Raw genomic sequence first — 22,440 nt, forward strand, 5'->3', positions numbered from 1 at the left:
CATATTATCAATAGATAAGATAGGTTCATAGTTGAAAGGAAAATTTTTCTGCCTTCCTTTGGATAATAATCTTCCCATTTTGTTTATTTATACCTGAATCACCTATTGAGGGAAACTGCTGCTTCAAGCTTTTTTTGTTTTTGTTCTGATTTGTAAAACCCTTAAAAAAGTAAATTTTCCTATACAATACTAATTTTGCTTTTCACATTTTTTCCCTGTCTCAGTACAGGCTATATGTTGAATTTTACCTGAATTTTGTAATGTGCTGAAGATGCTATTTTGGCAGAAGCTCTGGGGAAACTTTACCAAAAAATGTATAATTAGGTTTCTGAATGTAAAAATTCAGATCTATACTTTCTGACTGAAATTAATCCAAAAAAATGACAAAAGACCATTATAAATGGTTTTTTTTTTTACTATCTGATATTAAACTTTGTAAGGATATTTAGGTGTATTGGTATTTTTTCTGATTGAATTTTGTTTTAGATGCCATTCTAAATATGGTGAATATTGCCGCTAATATTCTGGGAGCAAAAACTGAAGACCTGACAGAAGGTACCTAATCATTTTATGGGTTTTTTAAATCTCTGATACTCAAGGGGTCATTCTAGTTAGGAAAATTCATTAGTAAGCCAAGCAATATGATTTTTCATTTAGAAATGAAGAGATGATGCAAAGGAACTTACCAGTCTTCTATTATTTGTTGTTGATTTGAATTTCACAAATTCTCTCTTATAATAAGGATCCACCTGTCTATAAAATTCATGAATTTGTTTTTTGACTCTTCCTTGCTGTAGAAGTAATCATTTTATCCCTTATTTCTTTCCTGAGGGTTTGATGCTCCAATGGTACTTCATGCATGCTTTTCTCTTATTTATCAAATAACTACTCAATTTAGAAAGTGATTTTCCCCCCTACAGAATGCCAAATAAGAATATCAGTAGCAAGGAGAAACCATCTTGCCTTATTTTGCTCTTAGAAAATACTTAGTTCCAAGTGCAAACTTAAAATGACCCATACATTTCTTTTCATTCTCTTTTGTAACTCCTTTAGGTCTCTGGAAGTCATGTTAATCATGTATGAATACATGATATTTATAGTCTTTTGACTTGCTTTACTTACATGAGAAGTTGAGAAAGTATATGCATTATTTGTAGCTTTGACTTTGCATGATCATTTCTTTCTAAAAGAACTTTGTTGGAAGAAAATAAAGTCTGCAGTAGCAAATCTGTTTGACTTTTTTTTTCTTCCCCAGAAACTAAAGTTCTTTACTTGTTATAGTGAAATATCTTCATGGTATAGCTTTTTAAAATTAAACTCAACATGGGTATCTTTCTTAAAATAGGAAATAAAAGTTTATCTGAGAATGCCACTGCCACAGCTGCACCTAAAATGCCCGACTTAGCTCCTGTTTCAACTCCTGTTCCACCACCTGAGTAAGTTCTGTTGTGATATTAGAGTTCTGTTAAAATGGAGAGCTAAGTGTACATAGAAAGATACTTTGGATTTGTGTGTGAAATGATAATCTATAGAAAGCTCTGAGTCATAAGGCAGGCATTCCACAGCCACTTAAAATATCTTTGAGTTGCCTTTTGGGTACTAGGAATGCACTTATTCCAGACCAAATGTTTGTTGTTTTGAAAGTATGTATTACTTTTATTATTTACAACACTGAATCTTTTCCTTATTGCAAATAATTGGCCTAATTCTGCAGGTATAAGGTTTGAGGACAAATTTTAAAAGCTTGCTTTTATTAAGTTCAAATTTAAAAACATTGATTAAATATCTGTGCTATAAAGGTACCTGAAATACCTACAGCAGTGATTCTTAAATTATATGTTTGTCACACAACAAACTCTTACAGTGTTTAGTTTTTAAATTGAATTTGATAGAGGCCTTTCCCCAGGTTGCAGTGGGGCACCTTGGGGAGGAATATCTGTCATGTAGTTAACATAAAATATCCTCATTTCCTTAGTCTTTTCCAGAGATGATTAAGGTTCTTTGCCAGCTCTACTTATCTATGACAGATAAGCTCATAATGACTAGATAATTGGGCATAGTTACTATAAATTTTGTATATTTCACTAGGTATACTTTTTTTTCTCAGAACTCTGCTTAACAGGATAAGATATTTGAACAGGAATTATATAATGAAACCTGCAGTGAGTATGGTTCTAGCTGTAATTCCTAAATACCATACTGATTCAAAGGTGAGATTTTTGTACTTTGAAGGACACAGTGAAAAACTTGTATTCTGTGTCAATTCTAAAAGAGACTAAAGATACTTATTGGATGATTAAAGAGAAAATAATAGCATTATGTGTCAGTGATTCCTAGAAGATCCTAAGAAAGCTACTGTGATTGCTAGTTCCAATTTTTGTAACCAGGCTTCTTCAGTTCTTATTTTTCAAAACTAAATGAAACTGATTTTATATATGTACACACACGAATGTTAAAAGATACGACAGCACACTAATGTAGTTTTTACTTTTCTATATTAGAGTTTGATTTTAGTAGTTATTTTTGTATAAAATCTATTTCCTTTTAAATGTTTTTTATATTTGTTTTAAATTCTTTTTGCTGATTATATGGAAATACTTTGAAGAAAATAAATGAAAATGAAAGAATCCATGATAGGATGTCACTGTTAAGTTACTATGAAAAGATGACCGATTTTCTTTTTCCAAGTTTGAGTTTTTTTAAAGTATAGCTCCAATTAGAGTATATACAGATGGCATATAATTTAATGCACCAAATTAATTCACTTTGGTTTTTCTCCCTCCCCTTCTTCAGACTCTACTCATTTTCACTGTCATAATTTATGTGGTACATAGTAAGCAGTAGAAGATATTTAGACATTATCTACCATCTATTTAAAGAAGCGTAATCTAATTTACTGTTTTACTATCAACAAGATGAAAATCTAGCTTTTTAGATACTATTTCATTCCTACCATTGCTATTGTAAGATTAGTCTTTATTCAAAAACATTTCCTGGCATTCTTAGTAATTTTTTAGAGTAGGATAATTGTATACGAAAATGTTTCTTTAGGTATTCAAATTACTTTATTTGAAAAAAAAAATTGTACCTTTTGTGCTGTAAGGACCATATCTGGAAATTCATTATTTTTATCCTGGAATGAACCACACACATTGTAGTTTACAGCACTGTTCCCACCAGCTCCATCCCCCATGTATGTACCTTACATACATATTCTAGGGCTTAGAGATGGGATTGAGTTACAGATGGGGCACTATATATTTTTAGCCAGAATTTATATTAGGGTGGCTAAGTATTTGGCTTTAAGTAATAGAAAATTAGCCCAAATGATATTAAGATTATTTTGGGGAGTCAGGGAGGGAAAGATGCAGATAATCGTGTGTGTGTGTGTGTATGTATGTATATGTGTGTAATGCTACCTTGGAAGTCCTCTAATCATCCACAGAAAAATTTTCTTTGAGAAATCTAGCTATCTTTTGAAAGTAGGATACCTAAACACAAAGTGCATTCATAAGTATTAGAACTTGGATTCTAGTTCTAGAATCCACATACAAACAATTCTTAAATAGATATTTTTAAAAAGTAAGTTTTATTTAGTAAATATGGTGATTTGAGTCATCTGGCTGATTGTATGATTTGTATGGCCTTTCTGTTACTATTTGTGAATGATACTTGTTTTTGTAATGAAAATGATTTGTAGGGGAAAAATTCATCAAAAAAAGTTTTCAGTTTCTTCTGTATTTTCAGTCTTCCTTTTATTTAATGTATGAAGCATTGATTTTTTAACATAATTTTAACTTTACATTTCTAATTAAAGTGATATGTAATTATGATATGTATTTCTAGGTTTATAACCACTGAAGGACACATACATGATACAGAGCTGTCGTCACCAGAGACTCCAAAAGAGAGCCCCATTGTACAGCTAGTTCAAGAGGAAGAAGAGGAGGCAAGTCCATCTACAGTGACCCTTCTGGGTAGTGGTGAACAGGAGGATGAATCATCACCCTGGTTTGAGTCAGAGACACAAATATTTTGCAGTGAACTGACCACAATTTGTTGTATTTCTAGTTTTTCGGAATACATATATAAATGGTGTTCAGTCCGAGTTGCTCTTTATCGGCAACGTAGTAGAACTGCTGTGAAAAAAGAAAAAGATCATCTTGTGTCAGCGCAACCACCACTGCTGCTTCCTGAAGAATCAGTGGATGTTTCAGTCTTGCCACCTCCAAGTGGAGAAATGGACAGTAAGAGTCAGGAAAAGGAAGCTGAAATGATTGTTCCAGGTGACTTAAGTAGTCTGCACAAAGGTGATTTGATTAATCACAGTGCAGATGCAATTGAGCTTGAACCAAGCCATCCTCAAACTGTTTCTCAGTCTCTTCTCTTAGATGTTACCCCAGAAATCAATTCATTATCTAAAATAGAAGTATCTGAGCCTGTTAAATTTGAGGCAGGTCCTACACCGTCTCAAGTGATCCCCCTAGAGAGTTCTGTTGAGCTTGATAATGAAACAGAAAAAAAGTCTGAGAGTTATAGTTCTGTAGAAAAGCCAACTGTGATCTATGAAACAAATAAACTTCATGAAGTAATGGATAACATTGTAAAAGAAGATAAAAACTCCGTGCACATTACCACAAAGCTATCTGAAACAATAGTGCCACCTGTAAACACAGCTACTATGCCAGACAGTGAAGATGGGGAAGCCAAAATGAACATAGCTGACACACCAAAGCAAATTTTGATTCCTGTTACGGATTCTTCTTCATTACCTGAAGTGAAAGAGGAAGAACAGTCTCCGGAAGATGCCCTTTTAAGAGGGTTACAGAGGACAGCTACAGACTTTTATGCTGAATTGCAAAATTCCACAGACCTAGGATACACTAATGGAAATCTTGTACATGGATCAAACCAAAAGGAGTCAGTATTTATGAGGCTTAATAATCGTATAAAAGCCTTAGAAGTTAACATGTCTCTCAGTGGTCGCTATCTAGAGGAGCTTAGCCAAAGGTAAGCTTTATCAATTAGCACAGTCCACTATGCATAGTGAGGTAAGAGGCATAGTCTGATTTGTGATGAGAGGAAGAGAGGATTAATTATCTCATGATACAGTAGTCAGTGCCATTTTAGTTGGAGAGAGAAAGTTACTTGGATGTTGATGATCAAGGACTTAAAGAATTGATTTTCTTTTTTAGAAGTACTAAGTGATGTAATACCTATATCTATATATCTATATCTACATACTAGGGTAACAACAAGTTGAATTAGTCAGTTTCTCCTTCTATAGTTTTACTTTAGCCACTTTCACTTTGGGTTTCACAGTACTTGTAGGGACATTATAGTATTATATAACATGTATATCTATACTGTATATGTAATATCTGTATAAACTATGGATGTTGAAGCCTTTAGTGGAACTAGGTAAGATATCCATTAAGAGTTTAAATAAGTGAAGACTAAAATGGACTGAACTGGATGATTAGGCAACATTTGCAGTCTTTCATATGTCTTAGAATCTTGGTTCTAGTTGTGATAATTTATGCTCTTGTGCTCATAGTGCCTGTGTGCTTATGCAGTGATTAGAGTCCCAGGCATAGTTCTCCATTTTTCTCATACCTGTTTGCTCTTTTTTATCCCTTAAGTGTCCAGGGTCCTCAGGGCTCCTTTTCCAACATTTTATAACCACCTAGGCAATAAATGTCCAGGGAGTCTGAAACACACCTTTCCCTACTCCTTTTCAGTCAAGGTGCCTCTAAGGAGATGTCAATAAGGTCATCATTCTATCCAAATGGGTTTCCTCCTAATCCATACATACACTTTATTGGCAAGTTGTGTGTGCATGTGCACGCATGCCCACAGATAGGTACCTAATACCTACTTCTCCTTGCCCCCTCAGCCTCTGCAAGGAAACCACAAAAATCACTAATAATTTTTTTTGTTTTCTAATTGAGATATAATTGACATTAATTTCAGGTATACAATTAGTGATTTGATATCTGTATATATTGTGAAATGTTCACACATTATGTCTAGTTAACGTTCATTACTACAGAGTTACAAGATTTTCTTTCCTTGTGATAAGGGCTTTTAAGATCTATTCTTCTATTCTCTTAGCAACTTACAAATACGCAGTAGAGTATTATTAACTATAGTCACCATGCTATACATTACATCTCCATTACTTAACTCATTTTATAACTGGAAATTTGTACCTTTTGACCCACTTTACCCATTTCTCCCATCTGCCATCCCCCACCTCTGGCAACCACTAGTTTGTTCTCTGTATCTATATGTTTGAGAGTACGGTTATTACTAGATTGCACCTGTACGTGAGATCATAGAATAGATGTCTTTCTCTGATTTATTTCACGTAGCACAATGCCCTCAAGTTCCTTTCCTGTTGTTGTAGATGGCAAGATTTCCTTTTTGTATGGCTGAATAATATTCCTTTTTATACAGATACCACATTTACTTTATCCGTTTATTCTTTGATGAACACTTGGGTTGCTTCCATGTCTTGGCTATTGTCCATAATCCTGCAGTGAACATGGGAGTGCAGATATCTTTTCAAGTTAGTGTTTTTCATTTTCTTCAGATAAATACTCAGAAGTGGAGTTATTGGATCATATAGTAGTTCTATTTGTAATTTCTGAGAAACCTTCCTACTGTTTTGTGAAGTGGCTGCACCAATTTACATTTCCACCAATTGTGCACAGAGATTTCCTGTTCTTTACATCCTCACCAACACATTTATTTCTTATATTTTTTATAATAGCCATACTGATAGATGTGAGGTGATCTCTCATTGTGATTTTAATTTGTATTTCCATGAGGATTAGTGATTTTGAGCATCATTTCATGTACTTGTTGGCCATCTGTCTTCTTTAGGAAAAGGCCTATTCAGATCCTCTGCCAGTGTTTTAATTGGGTTTAATTTTTTGCTATTGAGTGGTAGAAGTTCTTTATATATTTGGATATTAACCCCTAATCAGATACATGATTTTCAAATATTTTCTCCCACTTGGCAGGTTGCCTTTTCATTTTGTTGATGGGATTTTTTTTGCCATGCAGAAGCTTTTTAGTTTGATGTAAAGTCCACTTGTTTATTTTTGCTTTTGTTGCCTTTGCTTTTGTTGTCAAATCCAAAAATACCATCACGAAGCTCAGTTTCAAGGAGCTTACCATCTATGTTTTCTTCTGAGTTTTATGATTTCAGGACTTACATTCAAGTCTTTAATCCATTTTGAGTTACTTTTTGTATATGGTGTAAAGAGCAGTCCACTTTCATTCCTTTGTATGTGGGTGCCCAGTTTTCCCAACACCATTTATTGAAGAGACTGTTCTTTCCCCATTGTATATTCTTGGTTCTTTTGTCGTAAATTGATCAATAATGTGACTAATCTTATAGAGCAGTGAAATGCATATAATTGATGCTAAGGTAGCAAATACCTTAAGGGACCTCTTGATTTTTTACCTTTATAAGTGTTCCAGGCCTCAATAAGAGTCATTTTCCAAAGAGTAGATTTATCTCACATATTGAAATCAAAAGTGTGTTTGCAGTAATAAATTAATAAATTAAAGCTAATTTAAATCATTTCTTACTTCACAGGTATCGAAAACAAATGGAAGAAATGCAGAAGGCTTTCAATAAAACAATAGTAAAACTTCAGAATACTTCAAGAATAGCAGAGGAGCAGGTTGGTCATCTTCAAGCCTTATTTACTTTTTATGTTAATTTCTTCTGAATTCTGTAGGCCTTTACTGGTAAGAAGGATAAGTAGTGTTCGTTCATTTCTTCCCCTGATGAGTGATGATTAAGTCTGTTAGAGGATGTCATGTTTGGGAAATTTTCTAGCTGTTAGCATCTATATCTCTCTATCTAGAGAAAATTTTCTTGAGCATTATTCCTATTACATTTCAGATTTTGTGTGGGTATACACAGTAGAAGTGCAGTGGACTTTTTAATGCTACTTTGTTAAACTCAAATCTTCTGTGGGTTTTGACACTGACAGTCTGATTGATTGTAGATAAGAACAGCTATATTTCTTCTTTTTAATCCTCATACCTTTTCATTTCTTCTTTTTTTCTCTGTCTCACCTGGAGCCATACAGTGATGCCATATGACTAGTGGTAGTGGCCATTGTCCTGTCATGTTGACTTTAAACAGTTTCAGTATTGCATGATTTCAGTATTGTAGTATTCAGATGTTTATTAAAAGTTTTTACAGTGTGTTACTACAATGAGGAAATTTTATATTTTTCTAAGTTTATCTGGGACTAGGGGATGATGAGATGGGGTGACGGAGCCAGAGGTTTCAGAATTTAGTTCCATCTTACTCTCAACTCTTGACGCATAACAACTGTGGTTCCATACAAATATCCTCCTTTAGTGTTTTTTTTTTTAATTGCAGTTTGAGAATTATTTACGTATTTTGAATACAAATCCTTTATTAGAGATATGCTTTGCAAATATTTTCTCCCATTTCATTATTTGTTTTGTCATTACTCTAAAAATATATTTTGAAGAGCAGAAATTTATAATTTGTTGAAGCCCATTTTCTCTTTGCTCTATAAAATATTTCCCTAGCCCAAAGTCATAAAGATTTTTTCCTCTGTTTTCTTCTAAAAGTTTTATTGTTTTTGTTTTACATTAGGCTTATGATCTATTTTAATTTTTACATGTTCAAAGTAAGGATCAAAGTTAGTTTTTGGTGGGGATGGGGATGAAGAAACATGAATATTCCTTGATTCCTTTATTTTGATCTGTTCATCTATCTTTATGCTGATACCAGCTTGTTACAATTACTGTATCTTTATGATAGTGTGAATCTTCCAACTTTGTTCATCTCTTTCAAAATAGTTTTGGCTAATACGGATTTTAGAATTGTCACTTGCTACAAAAAACAACCTATTTACATTTTGACTGGGATTTTGTTGGAATTTATAGATCAGTTTGGAAAATTGGTATCTTAACATATTGTCTTCTGACCCATGAACACAGTATTTAATTGGTTCTTCATTAATTTTAATGGTTGAAATGATTTACCATCTATATTTTCTTTTCGCAGTACGTATAATATATGTGCCTTATGTCTCAAAGACTTATTTAAGTACTTTTAAATAATTTTGTGTGTTATTAACAGTATTGGAGGATAAGTCTTGATGAGAAGTGTTACCAGCTTATTAAATTTCATAGTTTTTTCTTTAAATATTTGTAACTGTCTGGAATTTATCAGTATTTGTCAAATGCGAGTCAGAACAAACAGTTTAATGAGTCACCTTAAGCATCTTAAAAAGATGAAGTAGGATAGAAAGTACCATACCACAGTGTATCACAGTAAGGGAAGTAAGTGAAACTTTCTGTTACAGTTTTCTACATCCTCTCCCCCAAGCAGCCCCCACTGCCCACCCAACACAGTTGAGATTTAAATTTTATTTAAGTCTAATTTTTAATGTTTTATTTATTTATTTTTGAGAGAGAGAGAGAGTACAAGCAGGGGAGAGGCAGACACACACACACACACACACACACACACACACACAGAATTCAGAGCAGGCTTCAGGCTCTGAGGTGACAGCCCTGAGCCTGATGGAGGGCATGAACTCACAAAACTGTGAGATCATGACCTGAGCCAAAGTTGGATGTTTCACTGACTGAGCCAGCCAGGTGCCCCCAAAAATGTATTTAAATCTAAATTTGAAAAACTTAGCTTGGAATGATAAATGGTTATATAGCTGCTTCATACAGGGACCCACGAAGTGTTAGATTTCTTTTACTTTCTGTCCTGTTTTCCTCCTCCCAAATCCATTAGTAAGTTGAAATTTTCAGTACAGTCTCCCTGATATAGGTTCCTGACCATGAATGTGATGCATATTTGCCTAAAATACATATGCAAATGACATTTTAAGTAAAGACATGTTTGTTGATTACAAAAGTTTCTAAAATCTCGAGCTGGAAAGATCGGTGTTTTTGATTGATTTTCATTGGTGATGTTTTAGCATTGACTTGCTCATCAAGTGTAGGTTTTTGATTATGTGACATCCTAACTACTATCCTGATGTGCAGTAAAATAGAACTTGTAAAAGCTTGGTATGTGCCTGCTTTATATCCAAAAACATTTTTCAAAAATTTTTCAACATGTTTTTGTGCTTTGGTTTAAAAACAAATTTGACAGAATAGTTTGCATATAGCTGACTATATGCTGGTTTATACACATGGAGCCCAAATTAAGTTGAAAAGTAATTTATTAACTTGTATCAGACAATATTCTACATGGTAACAGTAAATGGCAAAATGGCTTCTTGGAGGGGGAGGGGAAGGAGGGTTGAACAGTCAGATTTTTTAATTTTAATTTCTGGTCCCACTTTACCATATTCTTTCATTAAGAGCTTCTTATTAATATGTTTTTTTTTAATTCTTGAGAAACTTAGTAATATTTCCAGATGATTTTACTTGAATTTACAGCACATTTAAAGTGCAGATGAAACTTGCACACACAAAAAAATAATACTTCTTTCTTTCTTTATCAAAGGATCAGAGGCAAACGGAAGCCATCCAGTTACTACAGGCACAGTTGACCAATATGACACAGCTTGTTTCAAACCTATCGACAACAGTAGCAGAATTACAACGTGAGGTAATTGTTACCGCTGGTGTTGTAAGACACACTGCATATGCAGAGGTTGTCATAAAGACAAGCTGCTTAAGAACATGGCATTTAAGAATTTTAACCAAACAAAACTGTCATTCTGGTGTCATTCAGAGCACCAGAATGTGGCATTTTATAAAAATTTTTTAACGTTTCTTTATTTTGAAAGAGAGAATGCAAGCAAGGGAGGGGCAGAGAGAGGAGACACAGAATCTGAAGCAGGCTCCAGGCTCTGTGATGTCAGGACAGAGCCTGACACGGGGCTTGAACTCACAAACTGTAAGATCATGTCCTGAGCTGAAGTCAGATGCTTAACTGACTGAGCCACCCAGGCGCCCCCAGAATGTGGCAATTTAAAGTTTATATATTAATAATGATAATCTTGGGGCGCCTGGGTGGCTTAGTCGGTTAAGCGTCCAACTTTCGCTTAGGTCATGATCTCGCGGTTCGTGGGTTCGAGCCCCGCATCGGGTTTTGTGCTGACTGCCAGCTCAGAGCCTGGAGCCTGTTTCAGAGTCTGTATCTCCCTCTCTCTCTCCTAGAAATAAATAAAAATATTAAAAATAATAATAATAATAATGATAATCTTTTAGAAAACAAGGCATTCATAGTTTAGGTCTTACGTAAAATATGGTTGTAAAGCAATTCTGTTAGGCCTTTTGCAGACCTCCGATACTTCATTTTCACCTCAGAAAGCCTTATTCAGTTGCTTAACAAAGCAAAAATTGTAGTGACTTGTTAAATATTTATTGCACATCCAGTGTATATGAGGTGTGAGCTATATAGTCCTCGGGGCATACAGCAGTGAGCCACACAAGCGCCTCTCTCCTGGGGGAGAGAGAGAATACATATAGTAAAGATATGTTAGGGACAATGGGATAGAAATGAAATGTGTGCATGTGGAATGGTGTGGTAAGGGTTGCTCCTTTAGTTAGAGTGATTTTGGAAGGTTTATCTGAGGCGCATTAGAACTTGAGTACTCAAGAAGAGTTAGCAGCCACATGGGCCTAGGGTCAGAGCAAACCTGTTACCAGCAGAACTCTAGGGCAAAGGACCCACAATTAGAAATAGTGTAATGTGCAGGGTGCCTGGGTGACTCCGTTGATACAGTGTCTGACTCTTGATTTGGCCTAGGTCATGATCGCATGGTTTGTGGGTTTAAGCCTTGTGTTGGGCTCTGCGTTGACAGTGCAAAGCCTATGTGAGATTTTCTATCCTTCTCTCTCTGCCCTTCCCTTACTCAGTCTCTCTCTCTCTCAAAAAAAATAAACTAAAATTAAAAAAAAAGAAATAGTGTCATATATCTGAGGGAAGAAAGAAAGCTGGTATGGTTGGTATGGTGAATAAGGGAAAGGACGGACAGGGATCTATTGTAGGCAATTTAGAAATTGAATTTTATTCTGATCATTGCAAGTCATTGGAAAGAATTGAGAAGTGACGTGGGTCGTCTCATTGACAACACTTTGAGAAGCTCCCCATTTGTTGCCCTGTGGAGAATTGCCTCTTGAGGAACAGCAAGAATAGAAGTGAGGAGGAAACCAATCAGGATCTAGTTTTAGTAACCTGGGTGAGGTGGTGTTGGTTTAAACTGAATTTTACAAGGAGAACAATGTGGAGTTGTGTTCAGGAAATATTTAAGAGAACAAGCCTTGCTGAAAGATTGGATGTGTGGGATGAGGAACTAAGGATGACCCTCACATTTTTGGCTTAAATAACTGGGTGATTGTGGGTTCAGTATTAGAAGATGGTGAAGGCTAAACAGGAGCAAGATTTTTTTTCCCTCCTCCCCAAGGAGGAGATAGTATAGATGAAAAGACATGGCAAATGTGGCAAAATGTTAACTTTGGTGAACATAGGTGAAAGGCATGAATATGTTCATTGTGCTATTTTTAAAAGTTTTCTCTAGGTTTGAAAATGTTCAAAGAATTGGGGGGGAAATGAAGAAAAAGACATTGCCTCACAGTAGTACTTACTGTAAGAGTATGCTCTGCATTTTATGGTTTGGAAATAGATTTTAAAATGTTGAAAATGATTTCTTTTGAATTTTATATCCCACTATATTTTTTCCTAGTATAATTTTTATATAACAAAACTTAATATATTTAATAATATTTTAACTGTATAATAATTATTAAATCCTTTTCAGGTTTCAGATCGACAAAGCTATCTTGTCATATCTTTGGTTCTTTGTGTTATCTTGGGACTGATGCTTTGTATGCAGCGCTGTCGAAACAGCTCTCAATTTGATGGAGATTATATTTCAAAACTTCCTAAAAGTAATCAGTATCCAAGCCCTAAAAGGTAATATTAGCATTTTATTTCCTCTTTTTTACTGAGTTTTTTACATTTTTGAATTTTTTACATTTTTTACAATTTTGAATACATTTACATTCAGAATAAAGGAATACTGAAATAATTTTTCCCCATATGATTGTCTTAAAACTGCAGTGTTAAAACATCATTGGAACTGTGAGATGGTCCTGTACCTGGAAGGTTCTGTAGACCAGAATAAAGAGATAACACTGATAGGAAGTGCTTAAACGCTTGAAATGTTTTGGTTGTGAAGGATGCTTGAATGTAGAATTCAAAGGGAGAGGATAAAAGCTATTTTAATATAGCGCCTTTTAGAGAATGATCTTAAAAACATTTTTTTTTTTTTTTTACATGTAATAGTATTAATTGGAGTGTTGCATTAGAGATTAGTATTCTGGGACATGTTTAATTTTCAGTAGCTTCCATCAAGCCCCAGCTGCAGAGTAAATTATATGTAGTTTACCCTGTTCTCAGTGTTGATTTTTCTTCATGTTTTAGGTGTTTCTCTTCCTATGATGATATGAATTTGAAAAGGAGAACCTCATTCCCACTCATCAGATCCAAGTCTCTACAGTTAACTGGCAAAGAAGGTAGATTTTTATGCAGTATGTATACATGCACATGAACGTGGCTTACTTCTGGCATAAGTATAATGTCAGTGTTGTGTTTGAAACCATCTGCAATAGAACAGTGGGTACAAGTAACCTTTGTGTTTGTGCTTTGTCAAAGCCACATTATCATTTTCACACTTTATATATGTCTTTGTTACTAAAAGCCTAGAGGGTGAGGAAGGGGGGCTTAATTTAACTAGCCATTGGTAGCTTTATTTACACCTGCTCCTGTTTAGAAGTATTTCTTTTTAGAAAGGGATGTTTGAAAAAGGTCAACAGATTTGGAAAACCTAAATGTGCTCCCATAGCATCCTGTGTTTATCTGCCTCCTCCTCTTGTACAGGTAGGACCCCTTTTGTCTCTAGTTTAGGACCATGAGGCACTTTCTGAAAAAAATCTAGTCTACCTCTGATTTATAGGCCAGGGTCTATAATAGCATTCCATTGTCTTAACCCTCAATACTTAAATTCAGTGAATGAATATATACTGAGTGGCTGTTTTTCTTTATCAGTTCTTTTATAATTAGTACTTATTAAGAGACTTATCTTTATAGCAGTATTAAAATAACCAAATTAATTATATATTTCATTTAGGAATGCTTTCTTAATAATTATTGGCTTCCCTTTAGGGTTTATATAGAGTGGCATGTTTCAGTTGATTAACTCTTTTGAGTGATCATTGCTGAGCAGGACTGGTTTTACTGTTCTTACACAGCTTTACTGACTTAACTTATTACATATGTGCTTACATATGACTAGTAAAACTCTTCTTTCTTCCTGCCTTTTTCTCTTTTTCTTCTGTTGGCTGATTTTTTATTGTAACTGAAATTTTTTAAAATTTATTTTTATTTACTTATTCTGAGGGAGAGAGGGAGAGAGAGGGCAAGCAGGGGAGCTACAGAGAGAGAGGGAGAGAATCCTAAGCAGGCTCTGACCGACTGTGCACAGCCCGATGTTGGCCTCAAACTCACAAATACAGGAGATCATGTACTGAGCCAAGATCACGAGTCAGACGCTTAACCGACTGGGCCACCCAGGCACCCCTATAACTGAAATTTTTAACTGAAGTGTTACATGTAAGAAAATGTAATTATCCTATATAAAGCTTGGTGAAATTTTTTTTTTTAATTATTTTATTTCTTAAAATTTACATCCAAGTTAGTTAGCATATAATGCAATAATGATTTTCAGGAGTATGATCCAGTGATGCATTCCCTACATATAACATTCACTGCTCATCCCAAGTGCTCTTAAATGCCTCTTGCCCATTTAGCCCACGCCCCACCCATAACCCCTCCAGCAACCCTCAGTTTGTACTCTGTATTTAAGAGTCTCTTGTCTTTTGTCCCCCCTCCCAGTTTTTATATTATTTTTGCTTCCTTTCCCTTATGTTCATCTGTTTGTATCTTAATTCCACAAATGAGTGAAGTCATGTGATACTTGGCTTTCTCTGATTAATTTCATTCAGCGAAATACACTCTAGTTCCATCCATGTTGCAAATGGCAAGATTTCATTCTTTTTGATTGCCAAGTAATACTATATTGTATGTATATGTTTACGTATATACACACACACCACATCTTTTTTATCCATTCATACATCGATGCTTATTTGAGCTTTTTCCATACTTTGGCTGTTTTTGACAGCACTACTATAAACATTGGAGTGCGTGTGTGCCCCTTTGAAACAGCACACACGTATCCTTTGGATAAATACCTAGTAGTGCAGTTTCTGGGTCATAGGGTAAATCTGTTTTTAATTTTTTGAGAAGCCTGTTTTCCAGAGTGGCTGCACCACTTTGCATTCTCACCAACAGTACAAAAGCATTCCTTTTCTCCACATCCTCGCCAACATCTCTTGTTGCCTGAGTTGTTAATGTTAGCCATTCTGACAGGTGTGAGGTGGTATTTCATCATGGTTTAGATTTATATTTCCCTGGTGACGAGTGATGTTGAGCATTTTTTTCAGTGTCTGTTAGCAAAGCTTGATGAGTTTTCATAAACCAAATGAACACACCTGTGTGACCAATATCCAGATTAAGATGGAGAACTTTATCCAGCATCTCAGAAACTTCCTTGTGCTCTTTTAGTCACTGTCCATCCCCTCCCAGGATAGCCACTGTTTTGACTTCTCACATTTGACTGTGAGATGCACCATGTCATTGAGTATAGCTGTAGTTTTTTAATTCTCATTTATGTATAGTATTCCATTATATAAATATACTACAAATTAATCATTAACATTTGGATCATTTTCAGTTTGCTATTTGATAAACAAATGTATGCATTTTTTGTTGGGTATATACCCAGAAATGGGATTGCTGGATCATAAGATATTTGTATTTTCAGCTTTAGTAAATACTATCACACAGTTTTCCAAAGTAGCATATGAATTTGCTGTCCCATCAGCTGTGTTTGAGAGTTCCACTTCCACATCTTCACTAACATGTAGTTTTGTTAGTCTTTAAGCCATTCCCATGGGTGGGTGTATATGCATTGCTTATTTTAGCTGTATTTATATAACGAGGAAATAGTTAATGATGTTTTTCCTTCTCAGCATTTCTAGTGTCATTTTAAATTAGTTGAAATCATGACTATTTTACTTTTTATCCTTCAGTTTATGTAACTCTTGAAGGCGAAATAAAATAACCTTTTGTACCCGACAATAGAATTCTATTTTAAACAACTTTGTCATCTTGGTTCATCTTTACAGTTAAGAAAAGTTGAGTACAGGGGTGTCTGAGTGGCTCAGTAGGTTAAGTATCTGACTTTGGCTCAGGTCATGACTTTGGGGTTCACGAGTTTGAGCCCCACTTTGAGCTTCTGTGGTGACGGCTCAGAGCCTGGATCCTGCTTCAGATTCTGTGTCTCCCTCGCTCTCTGCCCCTCCCCCGCTCATACTCTGTCTCTCTCTCTCAAAAATAAATAAGACATTAAAAAATTTTTAAAAAAAGTTGAGTACATTGGACAGGAAGCTGGCTTTAATTCTGGTTTTGCTATTAGTTTAATTCATTTATTTCTTCTCCTGTTTGAATTCAGTCTTTTATGGTGTTCGTTATGATCTGCTTTGATTTTAGCCATCCTGTACTTGCCTCATTTTCACTTGTGACCTTTGGGATAAGGGACCATGTCTTACTTTTATTGTCTTATCATGATAAAAGGCATATAACATAAAATTTGCCATCTTTAAATATGTAGTTCAGTAATGTTAAGTATTTTCGCATTGTTGTGAAGCAGATCCCCAGAGCTCTTCTGTTTGTAAATCTGAAACTTTGTTTNTGAGTGGCTCAGTAGTTTAGGTATCTGACTTTGGCTCAGGTCATGACTTTGGGGTTCACGAGTTTGAGCCCCACTTTGAGCTTCTGTGGTGACGGCTCAGAGCCTGGATCCTGCTTCAGATTCTGTGTCTCCCTCGCTCTCTGCCCCTCCCCCGCTCATACTCTGTCTCTCTCTCTCAAAAATAAATAAGACATTAAAAAATTTTTAAAAAAAGTTGAGTACATTGGACAGGAAGCTGGCTTTAATTCTGGTTTTGCTATTAGTTTAATTCATTTATTTCTTCTCCTGTTTGAATTCAGTCTTTTATGGTGTTCGTTATGATCTGCTTTGATTTTAGCCATCCTGTACTTGCCTCATTTTCACTTGTGACCTTTGGGATAAGGGACCATGTCTTACTTTTATTGTCTTATCATGATAAAAGGCATATAACATAAAATTTGCCATCTTTAAATATGTAGTTCAGTAATGTTAAGTATTTTCGCATTGTTGTGAAGCAGATCCCCAGAGCTCTTCTGTTTGTAAATCTGAAACTTTGTTTTTATCAAACAACTCCCTTTTTCTGCCTCCTCCTAGTCCCTGGTAACTGCCATTATATTTTCTGTTTCTGTGAATTTGATTACTTTTGATACCTCATGGAAATAGAATCATAAAGTATTTGTTTTTCTGACTTTTTTTTTTTAACTTAATTAACATCGTGTCCTCGCGGTTCATCCATGTTGTATGTGCGACCAGATTTCCTTCCTTTCTAAAACTCAGTAAGATTCTATTGTACAGATACACCACAATTTGTTCATTTCATCTGTTGATAGGCATTTAGATTGCTTCCGACTCTTGGCTATTGTGAATATCACTGATATGAACATGAGTGTGCAAATATCCAAGACCTTGCTTTCAGGTCTTCTGTATGTATACTCAGACATTGGATTGCTGTATCATCTGGTAGTTTTTAATTTTTTTTTTAATTTTTGAGAGAGAAAAATGGCACAACTGGGTGAAGGGCAGAGAGAGAGAAGGAGACACAGAATCTGAAGCAAGCTCCAGGCTCTGAGCTGTCAGCACAGAGCCCGACATAGGACTTGAACTCACAAACCATGAGATCGTGATTTGAGCCGAAGTTAGACGCTTAACCAGCTGAGCCATCCAGGCGCCCTGGTAGTTTTATATTTTGAGGAAACTTTACAGTGTTTTCTATTGTGGCTGCTCATTATACAATCCCACTAGCAGTATACAAGGGTTACAATTTTCTAATTTTCTCTACATCCTCATCAACATTTGTTTTTGGGTTTCTTTGTTTGTTTGTTTTTTGGATAGTAGTCCTCCTAATGGGTGTGGTGAATTCTCATTTGGTTTTGATTTGCATTTCTCAGATAGTGATGTTGAGCGTCTTTTTATGTCTGTGGTAGACTCCAAATCCTCTTTGGAGAAATATCCTTTGCTCAATTAAAAAAATTTTTTCATTTTTTCTTTTTAATTTTATTTAAATCTGAGTTAGTTAACATATAGTACAATAATGGTTTCAAGAATAGAATTTAGTGATTTATCACTTACATATGACACACAGTGCTCATCCCAGAAAGTGCCCTCTTTAATGCCCATCGCCCATTTAGCCCATCTCCCCACCTACCTCCCCTCCAGCAACTCTCAGTTTGTTTTCTGTATTTAAGAATCTAGGGGTGCCTGGATGGCTCATGCGGTTAAGCATCCAACTTTGGCTCAGGTCATAATCTCACAGTTCATGAGTTCGAGCCCTGCGTCGGGCTTTGTGCTGACAGCTCAGAGCCTAGAGCCTGCTTCAGATTCTGTGTCTCCCTCTCTATCTGCCCCTCCCCTACTTACACTCTGTCTCTCTCTCTCTGTCTCTTTCTCTCTCAAAATAAATAAACATTTAAAAAATTTTTTAAAAAGTCTTTTATGGTTTGCCTCCCTCTTCTGTTTTTATCTTATTTTTCCTTCTATTTGAGTTTTTTGCTAATTTCTTTATATATTCTGGATGTTAATTCCTTATGAGATCTATGATTTGCAAATATATTTTCCCATTCCATAGATTGTTTCTTCACCGTTGATTTTGTTCTTTGATGGACAGATGTTTTTAAATTTTAAATTTGTCTATTTCTGCCTTTGTTGCCTATACTTAGATGTCATATCCAAGAAATCATTGCCAAGTCTGGTGTCATGAAGTTTCCCCTATGTTTTCTTGTAGGAGTTATATAATTTTATGCCTTATGTCTTTAATCCATTTTGAGTTAACTTTTATATATTTTGCAAGATAAGGTCCAACTTCATTCTTTTGCATGTCAGTATCCAGTTTACCCAGTACCTAAAAGAAACTGTGCTTCCCCCCACACTGACAGGTCGTGTTACTTATATTGAAGATTATTGGTCCATATGTGTGAGAGTTTATTTCTGCGTTCTTTATTCCATTGGTCTACTTACATGTCTTTATACCAGTACCTACTGTTTTGATGACTGTAGCTTTGTAACACATTTTGAAATCAAGAGTGTGAGCCCTCAAACTCAATTCATCTTTTTCAAAATGGCCTTTTCTATTTGAGGTCCCTGAGATTCGATATAAATTTTAGGATGTATTTTTCTATTTCAGCAAAAAAATATTGTCGGGATTTTGGTAGGGATTATGCTGAATCTGTAGACCATTTGGGTAGTATGGAGAGTATTACGTGTTGTAGTCATGAATGTGAAATGTCTTTCAATTTGTTTGTATCTTCCTTAACTTCTTTCATCAATATTTTGTAGTTTTCTTTCACATTAAAGTATAGAAATACAACTGAATTTTGTGTGTTGTTTTGTATCCTGCAACTTCGTTAAATCTGTTTATTCTGTCAGGTTTATTTATTATTGTTTATTTTGAGGGAGGGAAAGAGAGAAAACACAAGTGGGAGAAGGGCAGAGAGTAGGAGAGAGAATCAAGATTCATCTACATGATTGCATCCCATTTCAGTGTTATATAGTACTTCAGTAATGGGCCAGTTCACAGTGTATTTATCCATTCTACTGCTGCTTACAGTTGGGGCTGTAACAGATAATGCTGTTGTAAACATTCCTTTGTATACTGGAATGTAGTTGTATGAGTTTCTAGGAATATTACCTAGATACAAAACTCCTGGGTTGTACTTTATGCTTATCTGCAAGTCAGCAGATGGCAGCCTTTTCCAAAATGGTCATAACAGCATATACTTCCACTAGTGCCTTGAAAATTTCCATTATTCTACGTTCTTGCCAACAAACACATGATTCTCAGGTTGTAAAGTGTTCATTAATCTTACTGCAGTTATAATTTGCATTTACTTGATTACTAATGAAGTTCTACAACTTTACTTATGCCTTTCAGTCATTTGACTTTCCTGGACAACTTTGTTTTTTGCCTATTCTTCTGTTGGATTGTTTATCTCTTTTGTACTGGTTTATGATTTTTAAGATTGTGATCCTCCTCATTGGTTGGTTAAATATGTTGCAAATATTTTATTTCACTTTGAGATTTGTAACTGGGTGTTTTTAATAAGAGAAGCTTCTCTTGATGTTAATGTAATCAAATGTATGGGTACTCCCCTCCCCCCATTGTGATTAGTGCTTTTTATCTCTCGTTAAACAGATTTTTTTACTCCAGGTTTATGGATGGTATTCTCTTACAATTTTCTTTTAAATGTTTACTTCAGTTTTAATTTTTAGTTCTTTAATCTACCTGGAATTAACTTTTTTGTAATGTGACATTAGGTAGGAATTCCAATGTAAAATTTTATTTAAATATATTCATTTATTTCAGGTTTCTTGGCCATTATTGATTCTGTGTTTTCATAAAAGTTCAGAATTATTATTAAATGTTTCATCACAAACAAAATTTGATTGAGATTACATTGACTAGATATCAGTTTGGGAAGGATATAGCATTATCTCTGTATTCCAAAAGGGTCAAACTTTTGGGAGCTTTATTCCTAGAATATTTTTTGATGCTGGTAAATGGTAGTGTGTGTGTGTGTGTGTGTGTGTGTGTGTGTGTGTGTGTGTGTGTCTGTGTGTGTGNAGGTTAGCTGTTTGCTTATTCATTGTTTCCTGGATCTGTCTGATAGGTATTAAAGCCTCTACCTATAATAGTGAATTCATGTGTCCCTTTTGTCTTACATATTTTGACATTCTGTGTGAGGTGCATACACATTAAGGATTATCACATCTTCTGGAAGTATTAACCTCTTATCATTATGAAATGCTGCTGTTTATCCCTGATAATTTCATTTTTCTGAAATCTGCCCTATCTGAAATTAATATACCTAACTCTTTTTTTGATTTGTGTTAGCATGGTATATCTTTCTTTAATCCCTATACTTTTAGTCTATATCTTTATATTTAAAATGGGTTTCTTGTGAAAATAATCCCATTTACAATTGCACCAAAAATATAAAATACATAGGAATAAACTTAACCAAGGAGCTAAAAGACCTGTACTCTGAAATCTATAAAACACTGATGAAAGAAATTGAAGATGGCACAAACAAATGGAAAGATACTCCATGCTCATGGGATGGAAGAACTAATATTGTAAAAATGTCCATGCTACCCAAAGCAATCTATAGATTTAATGTAATCCCTATTAAAATACCAACATTTTTCACAGAACTGGAACAAATAATACTAAAATGTGTATGGAACCAAAAAAATCCCAAAAAGCTAAAGCAGTCTTGAAAAAGAGGAACAAAACTGGAAATATCACAATCCCAGATTTCAAGATACACCACAAAGCCACAGTAATCCAAACAGTATAGTACTGGCAAAAAAAAACCAGACACGTAATATCAATGGAACAGAGTAGAGAGCCCAGAAATAAATCCATGCCTATATGGTTAGTTAATAGATGACAAAGGAGGCAGGAATATACAGTGAGGAAAAGACAGTCTTTTCAATAAATGGTCTAGGAAATCAGACAACTAGATGCAGAAGAATGGAAGTGGACCACTTTCTTACACCATCCACAGAAATAAACTGAAAATGGATTAAAGTTCTAAAATGTGAGATCTGAAACCATCAAACTTAAACATTTTTTTTAAGAACATAGGCAGTAATCTTTGACATTGGCTATAGAAACATTTTTCTAGATAGTCTAGATGGGCAAAAGAAACCAAAGCAAAATTAAACTATTAGGACTACACCAAAATAAAAAGCTTTTGTGCAGCAAAGAAAACCAAAATGACAAGGCAATCTACTGAATGTGAGAAGACATTTCCAAATGATCATTAATTTGCAAAATATATAAAGATGTTTTACAGCTCAACACCATGAAACCCAAATAATACAATTAAAACTGGGCAGAGAACTTGAGTAGACATTTTTCCAAAGAAGACTTACAGATAGCCAACAAACACATGAAAAGGTGTTCAACATCACTAATCATCAGAGAAATGAAAATCAAAACCATAATGAGATAACTACCTCATACCTTTCAGAATGGCTAAAATCAAAAGCACAAGAAACAACAAGTGTTGGCAAGGATATGGAGAGAAATGAACCCTCGTGCACTTTTGGTGGGAATGCAAACTGGTGTAACCACTGTGGAAAACAGTATGGAGGTTCATCAAAAAATTAA

At 34.9% G+C, this 22,440-nt stretch overlaps 1 protein-coding gene across 3 annotated transcripts in view; it reads left to right on the plus strand.

The window, feature by feature from the left end:
• The window catches only part of SUCO (SUN domain containing ossification factor), a 54,621-nt gene that overhangs the window by 24,486 nt on the left and 7,695 nt on the right, over positions 1-22,440 (plus strand). For 2 of the 3 annotated variants that reach the window (XM_077756012.1, XM_077756013.1), the window contains 7 exons: positions 487-555; positions 1,346-1,436; positions 3,847-5,010; positions 7,610-7,697; positions 10,532-10,636; positions 12,795-12,949; positions 13,460-13,551. In XM_077756012.1, coding sequence (XP_077612138.1) covers positions 487-555; positions 1,346-1,436; positions 3,847-5,010; positions 7,610-7,697; positions 10,532-10,636; positions 12,795-12,949; positions 13,460-13,551 — 1,764 coding nt within the window. The remainder of the gene's footprint in view (positions 1-486; positions 556-1,345; positions 1,437-3,846; positions 5,011-7,609; positions 7,698-10,531; positions 10,637-12,794; positions 12,950-13,459; positions 13,552-22,440) is intronic. The other variant, XM_077756014.1, reaches the window with a different exon arrangement.

Source organism: Crocuta crocuta, unplaced genomic scaffold (genome assembly GCF_008692635.1).
Source record: "Crocuta crocuta isolate KB4526 unplaced genomic scaffold, BGI_CrCroc_1.0 scaffold122, whole genome shotgun sequence".
NCBI lineage: Eukaryota > Metazoa > Chordata > Mammalia > Carnivora > Hyaenidae > Crocuta > Crocuta crocuta.